A 19,164-nucleotide genomic window follows, 5' to 3' on the forward strand; every position below is an offset into this window, starting at 1 on the left:
ACCATAAGGACTGGATTGTTCCAAGGACTCTCGCTCGGGGCGACAACGTTCAGCTCCAGCATCTTGTCCAACTCCTTATGTAGTTCCTTCTGCTTTTCCGGTGACATGGGATAAGGTCTACACTTGACCGGTGGCGCAACCCCAGTGTCGATGACGTGCTGAGTAAGATGCGTCCTACCTAAACCCTTGCGCTCAAAAGAAATGTCATGAAATTTTGTTATCATAAGCTCCGCTAACTCCTTGTGGTCGTTGGGAAGACTGTCATAAGCTTGTATAGAGTTGACTGGCATTTCTAAAAACTTTTGTGGACCTCTCATGTAGGAAACACTTTCAAAAATTTCTGGCATTAAATTGTATGCCCGCCAAAAGTCTACGCCTAAAATAACATTTAATTTAATACTGGGTATTATAAAAAATTTCAAAATTTTGGTAACTCCATTAAATGTAATGGGCAACATTAAAAATCCTGTAGAAGTACACTGGGAACCATCCGCAACAGTAACATTAGTTTCTTTACTAGACTTTACTGTGAAACCTAATGACTCAAAATATGTATGTGCTCCATTACCTAAAATAGAAATTGCTGCACCTGAGTCCAGTAACCCGTAAATTGTCAAATCCAGGACATTAAGTTTCAAATATGGTCGAACGTCATCATCATTGGGCTCGAACAAAACGGAAGCTACGTTGTTAAGCTTAAAATAATTAGTTACTATCTGTAACCATTGTTTCCAATCCCCATCTTCGACCTTCGATGGAGGATCGGCGTTATTGTCCGAGCAACCTAGTTTTTTGGGTTGTTACATTTAGGGCACGACCTCACCGTAAACCCTAAATGACCGCATTTAAAACATTTGACTGTCTTGTCCCTACACCTTGCGGTTGAGTGAGTTACCTTACATCTTTTACAATAAACTGATTTGTTAGCCGCAGATTTTGTATTAGGATAACTACTAGGCTTTTCATTACTTGGCGGTTGTCGCTGCCTAAAAGTTTGAGCCTGATTTGGTGGCTGAACTGCCGAGACCTGTTCCGTTTCCCTAACATCGGCGGATTCGCTGACGGGCATTATAGGTTTTGCTTTGCCTTTATAAACGAAATCATTACTTAAAATAGACTGCTTAGGTGGTTCGACAAACAGCTGTGTCATTTGTCGCGCAGATTCTATTTTACGGCATTTATCTTTTAGTTCAGCTATCGTAGCTATGTCGTGCAATGCTAACTGCTCACTAAAAATGGGCCTAATATTGTGTTTTAAAATTTCAAATTTGTCATTTTCCGAAAGTGGTCGTTTCAATTGTGAAAACATACAGTTCATAACTGCAAAATAGATGTGTGTTGGTTCATCCTGTCCTTGGGTGCGAGCTCTAATCTCCCCCAGCAAACGATAGTCAAAATCAACGGGTGCGAATTCTTGGACTAAAAGCTCACTCAATTCCTGCCAAGACGAAACCTGCTCCTTAACACCTCTAAACCATAGAAGACCTTGGTCCGAAAAGAAACAAAAGGCGGACCTGAAAAGTACATTGTCACTAACTCCGAACGCTGAGGCGCGTTCACCTATCGATTGCAAGAACGCATGTGGACTCATACGGCCGTCGAACTTAATATTCCATTTCATGAGATTAATTGCTGAACCATCTGTCCCTTTTACCCGGTTTTCCTCTTCTGGGTCGATGACGTTTTTTGTTGTCAACAATTTTTCCAATGAGTGACTGCAAGCTTTAAGATTTTTAATCAGCTTCGATTGGATGTCCCTATCGACAGACTCCGTGCATACTACACGCTCAAGACGGTGATGAAGATGATTATATAAAGCCCTAGCACGCATAAGGTGATGACGTTCCCTAGACTTCACTGCTAAATCAAGTTTTGCCTGCAGCTCCTTCAGCTTTTCGGTGATGATTGGGAATTCTGCCTGTGGTTTTCGTTCATCGTCCATTATTTCATCCGGAGAGAAACCAGTGATCAACTCCCTAAGCTGTTTCTTCAAATTGAGAACAGTATCAGCCGGTGCTTCTGCACGAATACTTACTTCATATATTAATTCATCACGGAGCAGTGAATGTAAATAGACAGTTTGGATATCCATGGTTGTGTTTCAGAGTTATAATTTCAAGATTGAAAAGTGGTTTGAAGTAAACTGAAGTAAATTTATGTTTCAAAATGTACCCGTCTGCCTCCAAAACTTATTTTCTAAAATATGTACTAAATTTTCATTAAATATAAACCAAATAAGTGTAATTATCACACAACATCAATTCTTTATATCCCTGTAGTTAATTTTCACAATAATAAAAGAAACAACAGTGTTTTTAAATAAATTTTGTTGAAGGTTATGTTTATATTAAGTAAATGTTTATTTTCAAGTTGTAATATGTTATCAATCAATATTATGTAAAGGTGGTAAAGGAAATTTACTACTGAATACTCAATAAAGTTGATGATGAAAGACAGTTCTATAATTATTTCTATAAAAACAAATAAGCAAAATGTTTGCCAAGCAGCGGCAACCTGTCAAGATGATGATGAAACTAAGTTACAAAGTTTTAATTGCAAACCAATGTCCTATTATAAATGAAAAAAAATTTACTAGAAAGTAATATATAATTGTTTTTAAATGTGAAATTGTTTTTTTTTATTATTACTAAATTATTTTTTACCAAAAAGCTCAATACTCAAAAAAAATTGCTAGTAAGCTTCAAAAAAATGTTCAAAATTGGTTTTAACCCGTAATTTATATAAACAAGGTTAAAAAAAAGTATAAACAAATGTAGTACTAAAAATGACAATAAGCCCTAGACCATTTAGGTTATAAAATTGGGTTTAAACTTATTGTAAATAATAAAACACAAAACAAAATAAGTGATTAAGTTAGGTCTCAATAGAAGGCCTATAACTTTACTTATACTAAGACAAACACAACTTAACTTAAGATGCAACATAAACACAAACAATTCACACAAAATCCCATCACTTTTTAATTAAAAAATACACTGTTTTCACAAAATTTATTCTTAAAGTTTATGCCAACACCACTTATATTCTAAAATGGTTGTACAGAGCGACAATTTCACCAAGAAGGGCGCCACTGAAACAAAATCTTTTACTTAGAGAATGGAATTCAAAGAAAACTAGTGGGCCGTTAGGTAAAGTATCACTCTGTGACATGACCATAAGATAGCACTGTTTTTAAAAATATCTTTCCGTCCATCTTGTAGTCACCTCACTTACTCGAGGACCTCTGACTATCAGGCCTACCTGAGGCGTTCCGGAATACCGTACAGGTGATGAGGCCGGCTCAGGCCAGGGCGTGCTGGACGATGGCGGCGCAGCGGGCCAACTGTTACGCAGCTGGCGGGCTGCACGTCCACCGGTCAACCTCGCAGTCCTTCACCGGGCCTTATCCGGAGTGTTGACAAAAGGAGAGGCGCGGCACATCCACATGCGCGCCGCACAAAGGAAAGCTTCGACGTGCAAACAACCAAGGCAAGCTCCGCCGAAATGAAGCTTGAAATAACTCTCAAATGTAGAAGAAAACAGTAGGAATCTTCATTCACCAAATTTGTTGAAATAGTCTGATCCAATCATAAACTTCTTCTTAGATTAAAACTTGCAAAACGTTCGAAACTTTAAAACGTTAAAAACTTAAAGGAAACAAGAACAAAACCCCATCTGCAACAAGGAATGGCAATGATTAGCATGTGGTTCAGCTGACAGCGTGGCAAGGCAACTCACGAGTGTAAAACAAAGAAAATAACTTACAGGTTCATCCGGGATAGTTGGGCATCGCTCGGATGAAACCTAATCCCACCCACTGGACCTTCGGTGATGGGATTTCAGTGAAGTTGCTGAAAACAAAGGACCTCGAGGTTATCACCAAGTTGGTGCAAAAATATGCACGAAGAATTGCGAGGACTTACCATCTCGGTTAAGCTATTTATTTAAATCGAGACATCGGCTCTTGATGTCGCCGATAAATCGTGGCTTTTAATTTGCCCACATTATTGTTACGGCAGTGGAGTCTCCGGCGCTCTCGCGACGTCCCCACTTTCCATAACCTGTCTCTCAGCTCAGCCAGCTGTCAGTCTGACACACGAACCAACAATGTTGCCAACCAAAATAAAATCTACCAAACCATAAATTCGCCGAATCAACGACAACAATCGATCGACTTGTTTGATCCCAAAATTTAAACAATATAATTATAATATATCAAAAATAAATGTTGCAGATAATTTTATATACCAAATTTTGAAGAAAATAAAATAATCAAAAATATTCGGGCCCATCGATAACCCTGCAGCGCCATCTGTGATTTCCTGCGGGTAGAATATAAAAACAACGTTATATCGTCAGAAACCACAAGATGTCGCTACAAGGCTCGTTGGTCCGAAATGCTTCGTTACAGTACATAATCTCCAAAACTTTAAACGATTAATGGGAACAGTCGTACAATCACCCTCAGGGTAAGAAGTTAATGGAGCACCTGTTAAAAAATGACCAGGTGTTAAATATGACATCTCATTGGAGTCAGTTGCTGGCAAGGCTGTCAAAGGACGAGAGTTTAATATGCCTTCGATTTGTATAATGACCGTGTTTAATTCTTCATATGTGAGAACAGTATTGCCCACAACTCTCTTCAAATGATGCTTAACACTTTTAATGCCAGCTTCCCACAAACCACCGAAAACTGGTGAATAACTTGGGATAAATTTAAAATTAATGCCTGAATCAGCTGTGAAATATTCAACAGCATTTCTGTGATTTGTGTCAGACTGCAACTTATACAAATTATACAATTGGTTCTGTGCTCCCTTAAAGGTACTAGCGTTATCACAATATATAATAGAAGGTTTATTCCTTCGAGAAATAAATCTCTTAAGAGCATTTAGAAAACAATCTGTAGTTAAATCAGTACATAATTCTACATGAATAGCTTTTGTTATGAAACAAACAAAAATAAGTATGTATGCCTTTTGTATAACTGGCTTTCTAACACGTAACATTTTTACATTAAATGGGCCCCCATAGTCAATACCTACTTTTTCAAAAACTCTACAAGGGTTGACCCTGTCAGATGGAAGTGAACCCATAAGTTGTTCAGCATTCTTAGCCTTTAACTTAAAACAAATTAAACATTTATGCAAGACATGCTTAACTTCTCTTATACCATTTACAATGTGGTAAATTTGACTTAAATTAGTCAAAACAAGCTTGGGTCCAGCATGCAATAATATTCCATGTTCCTTTTTAATTAAATAATGAACTATTTTAGAACCTTTAGGCAATATAATGGGATGCTTTTTTGAATATGGAATATCAGCATAATGGAGCCTACCTCCTACACGGAGTATATCCATGTTATCAAGAAAGGGATTTAACGCTTTAAGATTGGACTTCAATAAAGGTTGTTTAGATTTTAAAACATTAATTTCTTGACTGAAAAACTTTCTTTGTTCATTTCTAAGAATGATTTTTAAAGCAAAGTCCAACTCTTTAGGCATTAAATTACCATATATCCTATCCTCTTTCTTACTTTTACAATTTTTAACAAATCTAAAGATATATGCAACAATTCTTTTCATTTTATCAATGTTTGAACAATTATTAAACAATGGTAAGTCCTCAGTTATTGAAATTACATGTGAAGTTTTTAATTCTGGAATTTCTTTAGGTAACTTCACATTTTCACACACAGGATTAAAATCCAGCTGGCTTAAAAATGTGGGACCATGCCACCAAAGATCATGACTTTGTAATAAATGCGGTTCTACGCCTCTAGACAGGCAGTCAGCTGGGTTTTGTGAAGTATTTACATAATACCAAGAGAAATTCCCTGTCAACTCAATAATACATTTGATTCTATTAGCCACATATACACTGTGTTTTATAGGATTGGTTTTTAACCATGCCAGAACAATTTGTGAGTCAACATATAGGTAGACATTAACATCAAATCGCGGACTTATTATATCATACACTTTTTTAGTTAATTTAGCAAGTAACAATGCACTATTTAATTCCAATCTAGGTGTGCTCAACTCTTTTATAGGATTCACCCGAGATTTAGAGCATAATAAATTCACCGTAACCTCATCATTGACACCAACAGATCTCATATAAAGTGAACAGCCATAGGCTTTATTAGAAGCGTCGGCAAACCCAATGATGTCAATTGACTTGGCTTCACAAGTGTTTAAATTTCTTTTAACTACAATATCATTCATTTTAGTTAAATGGTCAGCAAAAGTTTTGAATTCCTGATTGAGCTGGTCGGGCAAAGGAGAATCCCAATTACATTTAGACAGCCATGTTTGCTGCATTAGAAGTTTTGCTTTAACAACAATAGGTCCAACCAGTCCCAATGGGTCAAATATTTTGCTCACAAATGATAATACATCACGTTTGGTGTATTTATCTAATAAATTTTGTTCAGGAGAACTTATTACAAGTGTGTCATCATCTAATTTACATTTTATACCTAAATTCCTGACAACACTGTTATCTTTTTCTGAAAAATGAACATCACCTTTATGTTGAGCAGTTAATGGAATGTCCTGTAACAATGAATTATCATTTGCACACCATTTATGCAGTGAAAAGCCACCTTTTTTTAACAATTGAATAAGTTCGTCCCTTGTTTTTATAAGTTGACCTAAGTCATTATCAGATAAGCAAATGTCATCAACATAAGTTTTATGCAATAGTGCATCGGAAGCCAGGCAAAACTGATCCCTATACCGGTTAGCTAACTCAACCAAACAACGCGTGGCTAAATATGAGGAGCTTTTTAGACCATAGGTGACAGTCTGAAGTTGCAGACACTGTATAGCACTGTCTGAAGCCGGCCTCCACAATATGTTTTGCAATTGGCGGTGTGATGGAGTCACGTTTATACATCTGAACATTTTTTGAATGTCACAATTTAAAATATACTTGTAAAGTCTAAACAATATAAGAATGCTAAATAGATCATTCTGCACAACAGGCCCATTTAATAAGACATCATTAAGTGAAATTTTAGACAAACTTTGCATTGAACCATCAAATACTACTCTTAATTTTGTAGTTAAACTGTTTTCATTGAAAACTGGATGATGAGGCAAAAAGAATACTGCCTGTTCCTCCAAATCATATTCAGACACATCTATGTATTTGGCATGGCCTAAATCTACATATTCATCAATAAATGCTTTATAGTTTTTAAATAAAGTGTCATCCTTTTTAAATCTTAATTCCAAGTTATGAAATCGTTTCAATGCACATGAAAGAGAATTACCCAAATGCAATTTATTGATATCCTGTTTGAGAGGTAAAGCCACCTCAAACTTGTCATCATGTAAAACAACAGACTCTTTAAATATTTGTTCAGTTAACTGTTGTTCAGTTTCCCCTTCAGTATAAACTTCAGGTACTTTTTCTGTTTGCCAGAACTGTGAAACAATTTTGTCTAAGTGACAATGAGGTTGAATAAACTCGTTACTTGTGCCAGAGAGGTTAGATTGCGTTGTGCAAAAGTTAGAAGCCAAGCATGAAGATGTAGGTGCGTAGGCAGGAACCTTCCCGGCGACCACAAAGCCGAAGCGTGTGTTTTGCAGGAATAGCTCCCCAGGTACAACCGGAATCTGGTCACGAAGTAGAACCTGAAAAAATATGTCGCAACCTAGGAGAATGCTAATCTTGTCACAAGTATCAAAGTCATTATCTGCCAGCCTAACATAAGATGGAAAATGATATTTATGTTTTTGTACCAAAAACTGTGGCATGTCAGATGTAATATTTTTTACTACATGGCAAGTCAATGACATTTTAAAATCGTTTGTAGTAGAATTGATGTCTAATGTGGTCTGTTGTGTTGAAATATTTGAACCATCACACACACCTGTAACCTTAACATTAGTAGGCTGTAACTTACAACCTATTTGATCAGCAAGATCAGAAGAAACAAATGAGACTTGGCTCCCTGAGTCAAGTAAAGCACGTGCGTAAATTGGCAGCCCGTCCTTATTATATAATTTAACCCTAACTGTGGGCAATAAAACACTATCATTTTTATTAGCTAATAAGCTGACTTTCTGCTCACTGCTTTGAGGAACGTCCTCATGCAACAAAGTGTTGTGCGTACCCTTGCATTTAGCACAATTAAAAGTGAAAAAACATTTTTTATTTAGGTGCTCATTAAGACATATTTTACATAATTTATGTTTGCAAACAAACTTGTTACGGTTAGTGGGCTCAGCAAGCTTGAAACTTGGACATTGATGCAGTTTATGACTGTGTGAGTTGCAATACTTACAGTTAATGGGCTTTATGGTATCATAATTATTTTTATTAGCATTATTTTTTGAAGCTACTAGGCTGTTGCGGCGCACAGAAGATGCTGGCGCGCTTTCTCCGAGGGTCTCGAGAGCTGCTGCCCGGTTATCTAAAAAGGTCAAAAAATCCTTCAGGTTAGGCAAGTTACTATCACTTTGCTTTTCTAAATGAAATGCTCGCAGTGTATACTGGTCAATTTTCCTTTGTAAAATGGAAATTATTATTAAATCCCATGATTCCACAGGCACATCTAAATTTTTAAGAGCGCCTATATGTTGTCTCGTGGTTGAGACCAAGGTTCGCAGAGCAGGAGCAGAAGTCTTACTTTGTACAGGCAGGTCCAAAATGGCAACAATATGATTATTAACCACCTGCTTTTTATTATCAAACCGTTGCTTTAACAACTGCAAGGCAACAGCATAATTTTCACTTGTAAGTGTCAAGTGTTGTATAATATTGTGGGCTTCGCCACAAAGCAAGCTCCTCAAATAATAAAACTTGTCGCACGGCGACAGAGAGGGGTCTTGATCTATAACATCTTTGAATAGATTATAAAAACTGTGAAATTCACTTAATTCACCATAAAATTTTTGGAGTTCAATTGGTGGAAGACGTCTGGCTGGAGGCCTATCCTCTTTTTTGTAGCTTTCTAGACATCTAGAAAAGATACTTACGCTGTCATAATATCGGCCTTCAACCTCGAACACGTTTTCCGTTTTCTCATCATTTGAATCTAGAATGGAAATTCGTAGGTTATAGTCAATATACTGATCGAAACATTTGGTTAGCCTATTGAGCTTTTCCTGAATTATATAGGAATCAATTTTACCTGGCGCCGCTTGTAATTCCCGTGCGTAATTATACATTCGAGTTATGGAACTCTTTACATGGCTTCGGGAGGCCACCAGGCCTTTTAAATCGCTTCCTTGCTCCATTATTGAAACCACCCAAATACGTCAGTAACAAATTTGCAATAGAACTATTAAATTTAAACAGTTGAAACAGTATTTTTAACAATATGAACTCCAAAATTCTTAAATACGTTAACACGCAATAAAACAATAGAATGACAATAAAAAAAATGGCTAACAAAGCCGAAATGCTTCCGGAAACTCCGTTGCGCGGGGGCAAATTAACGAATGACACAACACACACGTCACTAAATCTTGCAGCTCGTTCTTTCTCGCAGCGTATTGATGTCGTCGTCTCGCTCCTTCACTCGAACGTTCCGTTTAACGCAAACAATTGGATGTCAATTTTTTTTTTATTTTTATTTTAGTCATATAAAATGTAAGTTTTAAAAAACCGGTAAATCGGAAAAGGTACGTTACGTATAGCGAAACGTGTTTAAAAACAAATGTTTATTGTATTTTTGCACTATGGTTGCGCGATTGTTGCCAACCAAATAAAACAAATGCAAAGTTCAACACAGATTGTAAAAATAGGTAAAATTAAAATGGCGTTGCAGATTTATAGAATCATGCAGTCCGATGAAATAAAAATGTTCCACTTTTTGTCAATAGCACAAAATGCGAATTAAATTTGTTTTGTCAATGGCACAAAACGCGAAATTTAAAGTTTGTTTTGTCAATAGCACAAAACGTAATATTTAAAGTTTGTTTTGTCAAATAGCACAAAACGTAAAAAGTCTGATGATTTATAGAATCATGCAGTATAAAAATTATCCACCTTTTATCAATAGCACAAAAGGGGAAAATACGTTCACTGAACACTTTAAATTAGCACATACGAACTTTAACCGTAGTACTTTATGGAGATGCCAGGAGAATAGCTCACTGGCGGCTTGTTTAGCCAGTAATCAGGCGCATCGGGAGAATGGCTCACCGATGGATGGCGACAAACCTGTAGAGCATCGGGAGTATAGCTCACCGATGTAGGCGATACTTAGGTCTCCTGCGCATGCAGCGAAGTCGCCCGCCGCAGGGATCTCGAAGAAGCCGGAGGTGTCGAGTCAATAGCACTCATGATACACTTTGAGTATCACACCGCGGAAATCTTCTCGCGCACTGAATTTAATTAACTAATGCAAAATAACTAAAAAGGTTCGAAGGACCAAAAGCATGTGCGTCGCTGGTGTTAAATATAAGTAAAAACACATGCTTGAATATTTAGAAATGGACTGTATTTAAATAAAATGTACAAAAATGGAAAATGCAACACCCATCGCCATGATGGTCAAAGGGTAGAAGAAAGAATAGAATTCGGTGTTGCCATAATATAAAATAAATTTAGTGTGTACTACACAACACCATCTAATTATATTTTAAGTTATCCGTCATTTTCTTACTTTAGGGACGGGTAATCGACAAGCATAAAATTTATCGAACGCACGTCAATTTTAAGCACATATCTAAAACAAACCCGTAAAAAAATTGTTTTGACTAATAACCCGACAGAATTAAGTTGACAGTACACGTCAAACGGTTTGCATACCAGCGATATACCTTTTTCATTCGCCCGGGATATTCATTCATTTACTTTTTCTAAAATTAAGAGCTGTCAATCAACTGTCCCTTTCCTTTTCGGCGGATAAGAAAATGACAGGTATAACTTAAAGTAAAATTAGGAGTTGCCTGCGAGAATCGGGGCCATTGTGTCCTCTTTAAGATGATGACAATTGTTATGGTTCATAAGCTGATCCCTTGTCGCCATTATATGCATCATTATCAACAGTGACAGCAAGTTGTCTTTGATATTGAAGCTCTGCCCACCCCATCAGGGATTACGGGATTGTGTTTATGTATGTAAAGTTTTTTATTTTTTATTAAAAAGCTGTGAAGAGACCTCTAAACTTTCGTTTGAAAACGTTTTATAGGTTATAATAACAGTTTTAATTATGTTCAAGACGCACTTAAGAACTTAACGAGCTAATAATGAAAAGGACACTTTCTAAGTAGATAGGTAAGTAATTAATTAATACTTAACGGATAGTGCTAAGTGTTCAAGTTTATAGAATTACTTAAGTAAAAGTACCTTTTCTCGATCAAAGTACTAAATACCTTTGTGGCGTTACGTGGCTTTGTCGCAGATGGTATTAACTACTTAGCCGGACAAATGGTGAGCGCGTAGGTTCTCACCTATTACAATATTTAAGATAACAGGGCGGTTAAAATGGCCACATCGAAGCAATTCAACTGAGAAAGCAATAATGCTATTTGACATTTGTTTGCATTGCGCACTTACTTTTATAAGCGCAAATGTCAAATTGCAATATGGCTTTCTTAGATGAATTGCTTCGATGTGGCCATTTTAACCCCCCAGGTCTGAGCCTGCCGAGTGGGGCGCGAACCTCGGGTCAGGGCGTCGGGGTTCAAACCTGCGCGGCGCAAGCAAGTCGGTACAATACTACACTAATCCACTGGCGTAACAGGTAGGTAAATAAACATAACCAAAGTAAACCAAGCAAGGCCGTATGCAATGAGTCGTGTAAACTTACCGTTGTGCAATCGCCCTTATGTAAGGCCACGCACACAATATGCGGCTCTGGTACTACTTTGACCTTAGACCTTAATGAGCTGAGAGATTAGTGATGGTCTGATAAATCTTATAGTAAACTTCTGATCAGCCGTGGCTTAATGGTTAGAGTATTAGGCTCACGATCTGGAGGTCCAGGTTCGATTGCCGATGGGAACATTGTCGAAATCACTTTGTGAAACTGTCCTTGTTTGGTAAGGACAAAGCAGGCTTGAATCATCTGATTGTCCAGTAAAAGTAAGATGATTCTGTGCTTCGGAAAGCACGTTAAGCCGTTGGTCACGGGCTACTAGCCCAAACGCCTCTACCAACCCGCAGTAAAGCAGCGTGGTGGAGTCTCCTCTCCCCACAGTCCCACAGAAGTGGGACATATATAGACTGTTTACATAAACAGTCTAAATATATGTTCACATGCATATGTGAACTTCTGATGTCATTACTTTTCTACTCGATTGGGAGAAAAAAAAAGATTCATCATCTTCCTAGCATTATCCCGTCTTTCACAGGGTCCGCTTACCTAACCTGAAAATTTGACAGATCCGCTTTTTTTACAGAAGCGACTGTCCGTCTGACCTTCCAACCCGCGAAGGGAAAGCCAGTTCAATACTGATTAGGTCACATACCACCTGTCGGCGCTGCAGTAGCTCCGGCGTGGTTGTATTGTTTGTTTTGCTTGATGGTGGACGGAATTACTTCAATGAAAGCTTCGTTTCTTGAGGGGGATTGTTTATGTGACTTATTATTTTGTACATTTTTGTGCGCGTACGCGATCGCTGGTCGTGAGCCGCAGATCCACAGATCATAGACCGGGACCGAAAGACCGTCATCGGGGTTGCCGTTGGTAAATATTATTATGGGTGCGTTCACGTTGGCGTGAACACCTCCGAAAATGCATTTCTCGGGAATGTGGGTTTCCTCACGATGTTTTCCTTCAATAGAGTAAAATAAATCTACCTATTTTCTGAGCATAAGCGATCACTACTTTGACAGTTGAGTCAGTTATCTACTAGATAAACTAGAAAACACTTATGTTTACAATCTGATAAATAATTCCATAAGTACTTCAAAGTCTAACGTCTGTCTCTGTCTGACAAACTGCGTAGGTATATTCACGTTTTTGTTCTTCAAGTTTCATCATCACTAATTTAAGAGCCACGCTCTTGGCGGTGTAGCATTCTCCATGCTACTTTTTAGGGAACAATAGGGCAGTGGTTGCCCTCTTGTCTTCCGCCGTGTACTCTGTCTGACGCGAGTGGGATGGTGCCCATAGTCAGAGTAGTTTTCAAGGGTACATGGATAAAAGAACTGCTGGTCTACTGTGGTTCTGTCCATGGCTTTTTTTTATCTAAATCGCCATTATGCTGACGCCAGCTGACTTATATCTCTTCAGATCATACCATAATCTACGTAGATCTATCGATCTTTTTGTTTTTTTGACGTAACTTATTGTAGATTTGCCGCAGATGGCATTTAACTACTTGGCAGGAAGATCTAGATCACTGGTTGCTTGGAAGAAATTGCTGCTTAGCGATAAGGCCGCCAGATTGTGCTGTATCTTTCGTCTTGTGTGCAATAAAGTATATATTATTTGATTTTGATTTGATTTTGATCTATCGGTTATCTCTGCCCAAAATGCAAGAATCACGACACTTATCATGTTTTTTTACATCCTTAAAGAGGCCAAGCAAATTTTTTAAACAAATATAGGTCAGTTGGTATCTCCTCAAACATGTAAAGCAAATACACGTAGATAGACAAACAATTTTGTCGCGTTCACTTTCTATAGATAGACAAAGATGGAAAATGTTCGTAGGTCGTGTTTTTCTTTTTGTAAAAGTCCCCTATAGTATATTATGAATTCATATCAAATGACTTCCACGTATGTTCGCTTTCATTGATGACGTCACACCACACACGCGTTATTTTCATGCAAAATTTTCGTTTTGACGTTTTGTTTTAGAAATACTTGGTATATTTCTTAGAAATTCTTCCGAATAGTGTGCATACTTCTTGTTGCATACTTTTTAGAGCGTAATTTTTCCATACTCGGGTTTAACTTTTTACTACAGTCTATTCACAGGTTGGAAACAAACAAGAGTAATTGTAACCCCAAATACAAGAAAGATATAAAAACCTTTACAACCCTCACCTTTACAGCACCATAAATACCTAATTTGATTAGTACACCCTAATAAAATGAACATTTCCATCACACCCCTAAGGCTGTTATCACACGACGCGCGACGCCGCGGTTGGCAGTGAAGCGGTCAGCATGGTAGCATTGACTTGTAATACTCCTGTCAATGAGGAGCTCGGTGGCGCAGCGATTCACGCGCTCGGTCTGCTATTGTCGAAGTTAAGCAATTTTCGCAAAGACCAATTTATGAATATAATAAATTGAAATTATTTAGCTGTTTTCCCTAGTATAGGTACATCATTTCAATTACACGGACATAAGTGGTAACAGTGTAGATATTGTGAAATATAATGTCAAAGATCACTAGAGTAACTTTCTTGATAAACTCTAGATAGAGGCCCTTTGTAACTTGATTTATACGAACCGTCAGAGCGTTATATAGGTAGAGGGTATAGGTATATATGACTAGTAAGTAGTGAATGGGCATGGCTTTATATCATACACCTCGTTTAAGAAATAGGCAACCAATCTCTGTAAAAAAGTGTCGGCGGCGCATCTTGTCACTAGTGACGGTGTGTTACGACACTGTATAACCGATATTGCACTCTATTTGAACAGCATTACTCATTGACAGCCCGTTGAGGAGCTCGGTGGCGCAGCGGTTAACGCGCTCGGTCTGCGATTGTTGAAGTTAAGCAACTTTCGCAAAGGCCGGTCATAGGATGGGTGACCACAAAAATAAAGAAAGTTTTCATCTCGAGCTCCTCCGTGCTTCGGAAGGCACGTTAAGCCGTTGGTCCCGGCTGCATTAGCAGTCGTTAATAACCACCAATCCGCACTGGGCCCGCGTGGTGGTTTAAGGCCCGATCTCCCTATCCATCCATAGGGAAGGCCCGTGCCCCAGCAGTGGGGACATTAATGGACTGGTGATGATGATGACTCATTGACGATTTCGTACACGCGCATCTGTGCGTCTGAAGACTAAAGTAAGACCGAGGGGGTGAGGTAAACCTAGCTCAGCCGCTGGTGGGGAGCGGAGAGTTGCCATTCTATACGCAGTATTATTCCTTATTCTATAGTACAACATTGTCTATAAGTTGATTTTGTATAACTTACGACTCTGCCCACCCCAATACTAAAAATATAGACAATCTAAAAACAACACATAATTTAAGTTTTATATGTACTTACTTTTACAGATTATAAACACTATTACAGATCAGGGGGGTTAAAAAGGCCATATCAAAGCAATTCATCTAAAAAAATCAATATTGCTATTTGTCAATATTACTTTTATAATTTGCGCAAATGTCAAATTGCAATATTGCTTTTTTAGATGAATTTCTTCGATGTGGCCATTTTAGCCCCCCAGAGGTGGACGACTTTTGGAAAGATTCTGATGACGTCATCAGAAAAATTCGAATAGCAACCTTTTTTTTTAAATTAACTAACAAAAATCAATCGGCGCGTATGATGCGAAAAGATCCGCATTCAGGCTTCAGCCTTATTACATACATACATACATAAACTCACGCCCGTAATCCCAAATGGGGTGGGCAGAGCCACAAGTAATCAAAGACAACTTGCAGCCACTGTTGATACGAAGTCCTAAGATGGATATGATGAACCTTATGGTGATAAGGGATCAGCCTATCGCCCATAACATTAGTCCATCATGTTAGAGGACGCAATCCCTCTGTCGGTTTTTACGACATGCCCGGGAAGACAAACAGCTGAACGTGTTCTATGTTTTTTATTTGCTCCCAGAACAGCATAGAAGCAACCTTATTATTTTCACATAACATAACCTCACAACTATATTATTATCCCGGTTCGGGTAATCAAGATGAACAAATTCAAATTCAATATATCTTTATTCAATAGGTAACGTAGTTACACTTTGAATCGTCAATTTTTACATAACGAACGACTCATCCGTCTAAAACTACTGCAGCTTCTCACCTGTATAGCCGGGGGAAAGAACCTGCAAGAAAAACCTCGGCACAGGGCAGTAGACGTTCTTTAAAAAAAAAACTCAAAAAAGGGGGGGGGGAGATATCTAAGTGCTTACACACCACCGAGTTTTCTATTAGACCTACGTGTTAGTTTAGCCGTATCGCCGTCTATAACGTTGTCGTCTTTTCTAAAGACAGTTTACCCGCAAAAACCATGCGAAGGGTCATGCTAAGTGTTATCAAAACATACCTGGATACCGCGTTTGTTGACGCAGTTCTGATAAGCTATCAGCATTCTACTGTACATATATGGAGTTAGATTGTATTTAGAAATAGAAATGTTTCATTGCGACTGTGTGTTCGTACAAATTGTGGTGTTATAAAAATACAGAAGTAAGTATTATAGTATCAACATGGACCCGGTAAGGACACTGCAACTGGTAGAGAGGACAACATAGTTAATTATTAGTCTGTGATACAATTTGTGTATGATAAACACAAATTGTATCACTGACTAATTATAGGTGCTTACTACATAATAACTTACTATATATTAACAATATTATTGCACTTATATTATATGATTAAATTTATAAAATGTTATTAAAAATATTCATTTTAATTTATCATTTATATACTTATTCATTAACTGTGTAATAGCTTAGAATCATTCTTTAGAATCGGTCAAGTTATTTTCGCATTGCTGCATAGCCCAGACGGACACTCCATTATGAAAACTTCGTTTTTACCACCCGCCATCTTACCATGAGCTTTTATTTTTTTATCAAATTCAAATTTAAATTCAAAAATGGCCCGACACTTTCTAATTTTATTTTAAGTTATACCCGTCATTTTATTATCAGCTGAAAAGGAAAGGGACGGAAGGGAAGGTTTTGTCCTTTGTATAATATTGTTGTGCAATAAGTATTATTGATTGATTGATTGATTGAAGATTGACAAAAGTTCATTTTAAAATGAATGAATAACCCGGGAGAATTATATAGGCGACTCGCTGTTATGCAACCCGTTTCACGTGTGCTGTGCGGTTCCATAAATTTTATGCCTGTCGATTACCCGTCCCTTTCTTTTTCGGCGGATAAGAAAATGACAGGTATAACTTAAAGTAAAATTAGATGGTGTGTACAGGAATCAGCACAATTATCTTTATTCAGTAGGTGACATAGTCACACTTTGAATCTTCATTTTTAGGGCTCCGAACCTCAAAAGGTAAAACGAAACCCTTATATGAACACTCATCAATTATTCTTAACCATTAGATTAACCCTTATTTTTTTACAGTTAAATAAGAAATAACCCTATAAACGTACAAACTGCAGCAGAATTATGTACCTGTTTGTAGAAATTACAAAAAACGCAATTACCAACCGTTAATTGCTACCGTGTCGTGCTTGTAACCTTGAATACTGTTACGAAGCTGAACAAATATCTACCTATACTCGTAGATGACGCTATTCTTACATAATTTTTTGTCAATGAAGAAGCCATGGTGGCCCAGCGCCGTGGTAGCTTGGTACAACGCTTGCCTGTCACTTTGAGGTCGCAGGTTCGAATCTACCACAGGCCAACGTATGTCGAATTTGTTTTCGAATTCATGTTTGGATCACAAATAATTATCACGTGGTCAGCGGTGAAGGAAAACATCGTGAGGTAACCCACATTCCCGAGAAATGCATTTTCGGAGGTATGTAACCTAACCTAACCTTCGCGGGTTAGAAGGTCAGACAGGCAGTCGCTTCTGTAAAAACCGGACCTGTCAAATCTTCAGTTTAGGTAAGCGGACCCGGTGAAAAACGGGATAATGCTAGGGGATGATGAAGAGGCCATGCCCTATCTCACTAGCACACCGTCTTAGCGCCACCAACAAAATGTATGCAGTTCTAATAGGTACATAGTATTATTCCTTATTCTAGCTATAGTACAACACTGTCTATAAGTTGTTTTTTGTATAACTTACGACTCTGCCCACCCCAATACTAAAAATATAGAGATTCTAAAAACAACACTTAATTTCAGTTTTATATGTAATTATAATCACTATTACAGAGGGGCTTAAACAGGCCATATCAAAGCAATTCATCTAAGAAAGCAAGTTTCTATCTATGTATGTACATATGTTTGCATTGCGCACTCGCTTTTTGTCAAATTGCAATATTGCTTTCTTAGATGAATTGCTTCGATGTGGCCATTTTAACCCCTGAGGTTTAAAAAGATTAAGAATGTATGTCCAACTAAAGCCTTTTGTCTCGACTTTCTTCGATTTCGAAAGAGATTTCTTCAATGAATAACAAATAGCGTACACTGTCATGTTCTCACAGTAGGGCCTATTACCATAACTGGTTGAGACGCCCTGAAGCAACCATTTGGAATTAAGATTGGAATCATCGATAATGTCATCATTTCTACACCATCTTTTTTTTTAAGAAAATGTGGGCGAATCTAGTTGGTCGCCTTTTTATAACAAGTGGAGTCATATTGGCCTTAATCCCTATCACAGTCGCAAGTTCTTATCGTATGTTGCCTATAAAAAGCCATGGTAGACTAGTTGGTTGAACACTTGCTTCTCACTTTTAGGTCGCACGTTCGAATTCAGCACAGACCTAAACCAATGATTGTCTAATTTGTTTTCGAATTCAAGTTTGTATTAGAAATGACGAAGATGAAGAAAATCGTGAGGTAACATTCCCGAGAAATGCATTTTCGGAGGTATGTAACCTAACCTAACCTTCGCGGGTTGGAAGGTCAGATAGGCAATCGCTTCTGTAAAAAACCGGACTAGTATTATTAGTATTATTTATTCAAATCAAATCAAATATACTTAATTGCACAGAACTAACTTCTTGCTTTATTATTTGGCATTAGGGAAATCCTACCTTCTTTAGCAAAGGCACAGCATCGCGGAACTAAGTAGGTATTCGCGATTTTTCCAAGCTCGATTAGACCAATTTGATGTCTACAAAAAAAAAACAAATTGCTCATCCAGAGTCCAGTTACAGCCGTTATGGTCACGACCACATTATGCGAAATTCGGACCACAGATTATAAAAACATCTCGACTGGACTTTCCTCTTCCTTTCTCGATTGAGGTGGTTGCCATAATCGATCGATTAAAATTTTTCACCGTTAAAAATGCCGGTTGGCAGTTGCAGTTTCGGTACTTTACCGAAAATTACTTTGCACGTGTTTTTTGTTGTCATTACATAAAGTTAAAAACATCAGGCCCGTATTTAAAATACTTAC

The 19,164-nt window shown here is 37.7% G+C and overlaps 2 protein-coding genes across 4 annotated transcripts in view; both read right to left on the reverse strand.

Annotated features, from left to right (window-relative positions):
* LOC126378102 (limbic system-associated membrane protein-like) overlaps positions 1 to 19,164 on the reverse strand; it is a 214,842-nt gene that overhangs the window by 189,938 nt on the left and 5,740 nt on the right. The window lies entirely within an intron of this gene.
* LOC126377991 (uncharacterized) lies at positions 3,649 to 9,739 on the reverse strand. Its single transcript, XM_050026011.1, has 5 exons — positions 9,149 to 9,739; positions 8,994 to 9,052; positions 8,300 to 8,428; positions 4,410 to 7,646; positions 3,649 to 3,675 (listed from the first exon to the last, which is right to left on the reverse strand). The coding sequence occupies exons 4-5, from the start codon at positions 7,038 to 7,040 to the stop codon at positions 3,649 to 3,651; spliced, it is 2,658 nt and encodes an 885-aa protein (XP_049881968.1). The 5' UTR covers positions 7,041 to 7,646; positions 8,300 to 8,428; positions 8,994 to 9,052; positions 9,149 to 9,739.

The sequence above is a fragment of the Pectinophora gossypiella genome, chromosome 25 (genome assembly GCF_024362695.1).
Source record: "Pectinophora gossypiella chromosome 25, ilPecGoss1.1, whole genome shotgun sequence".
In the NCBI taxonomy this organism is placed as follows: domain Eukaryota; kingdom Metazoa; phylum Arthropoda; class Insecta; order Lepidoptera; family Gelechiidae; genus Pectinophora; species Pectinophora gossypiella.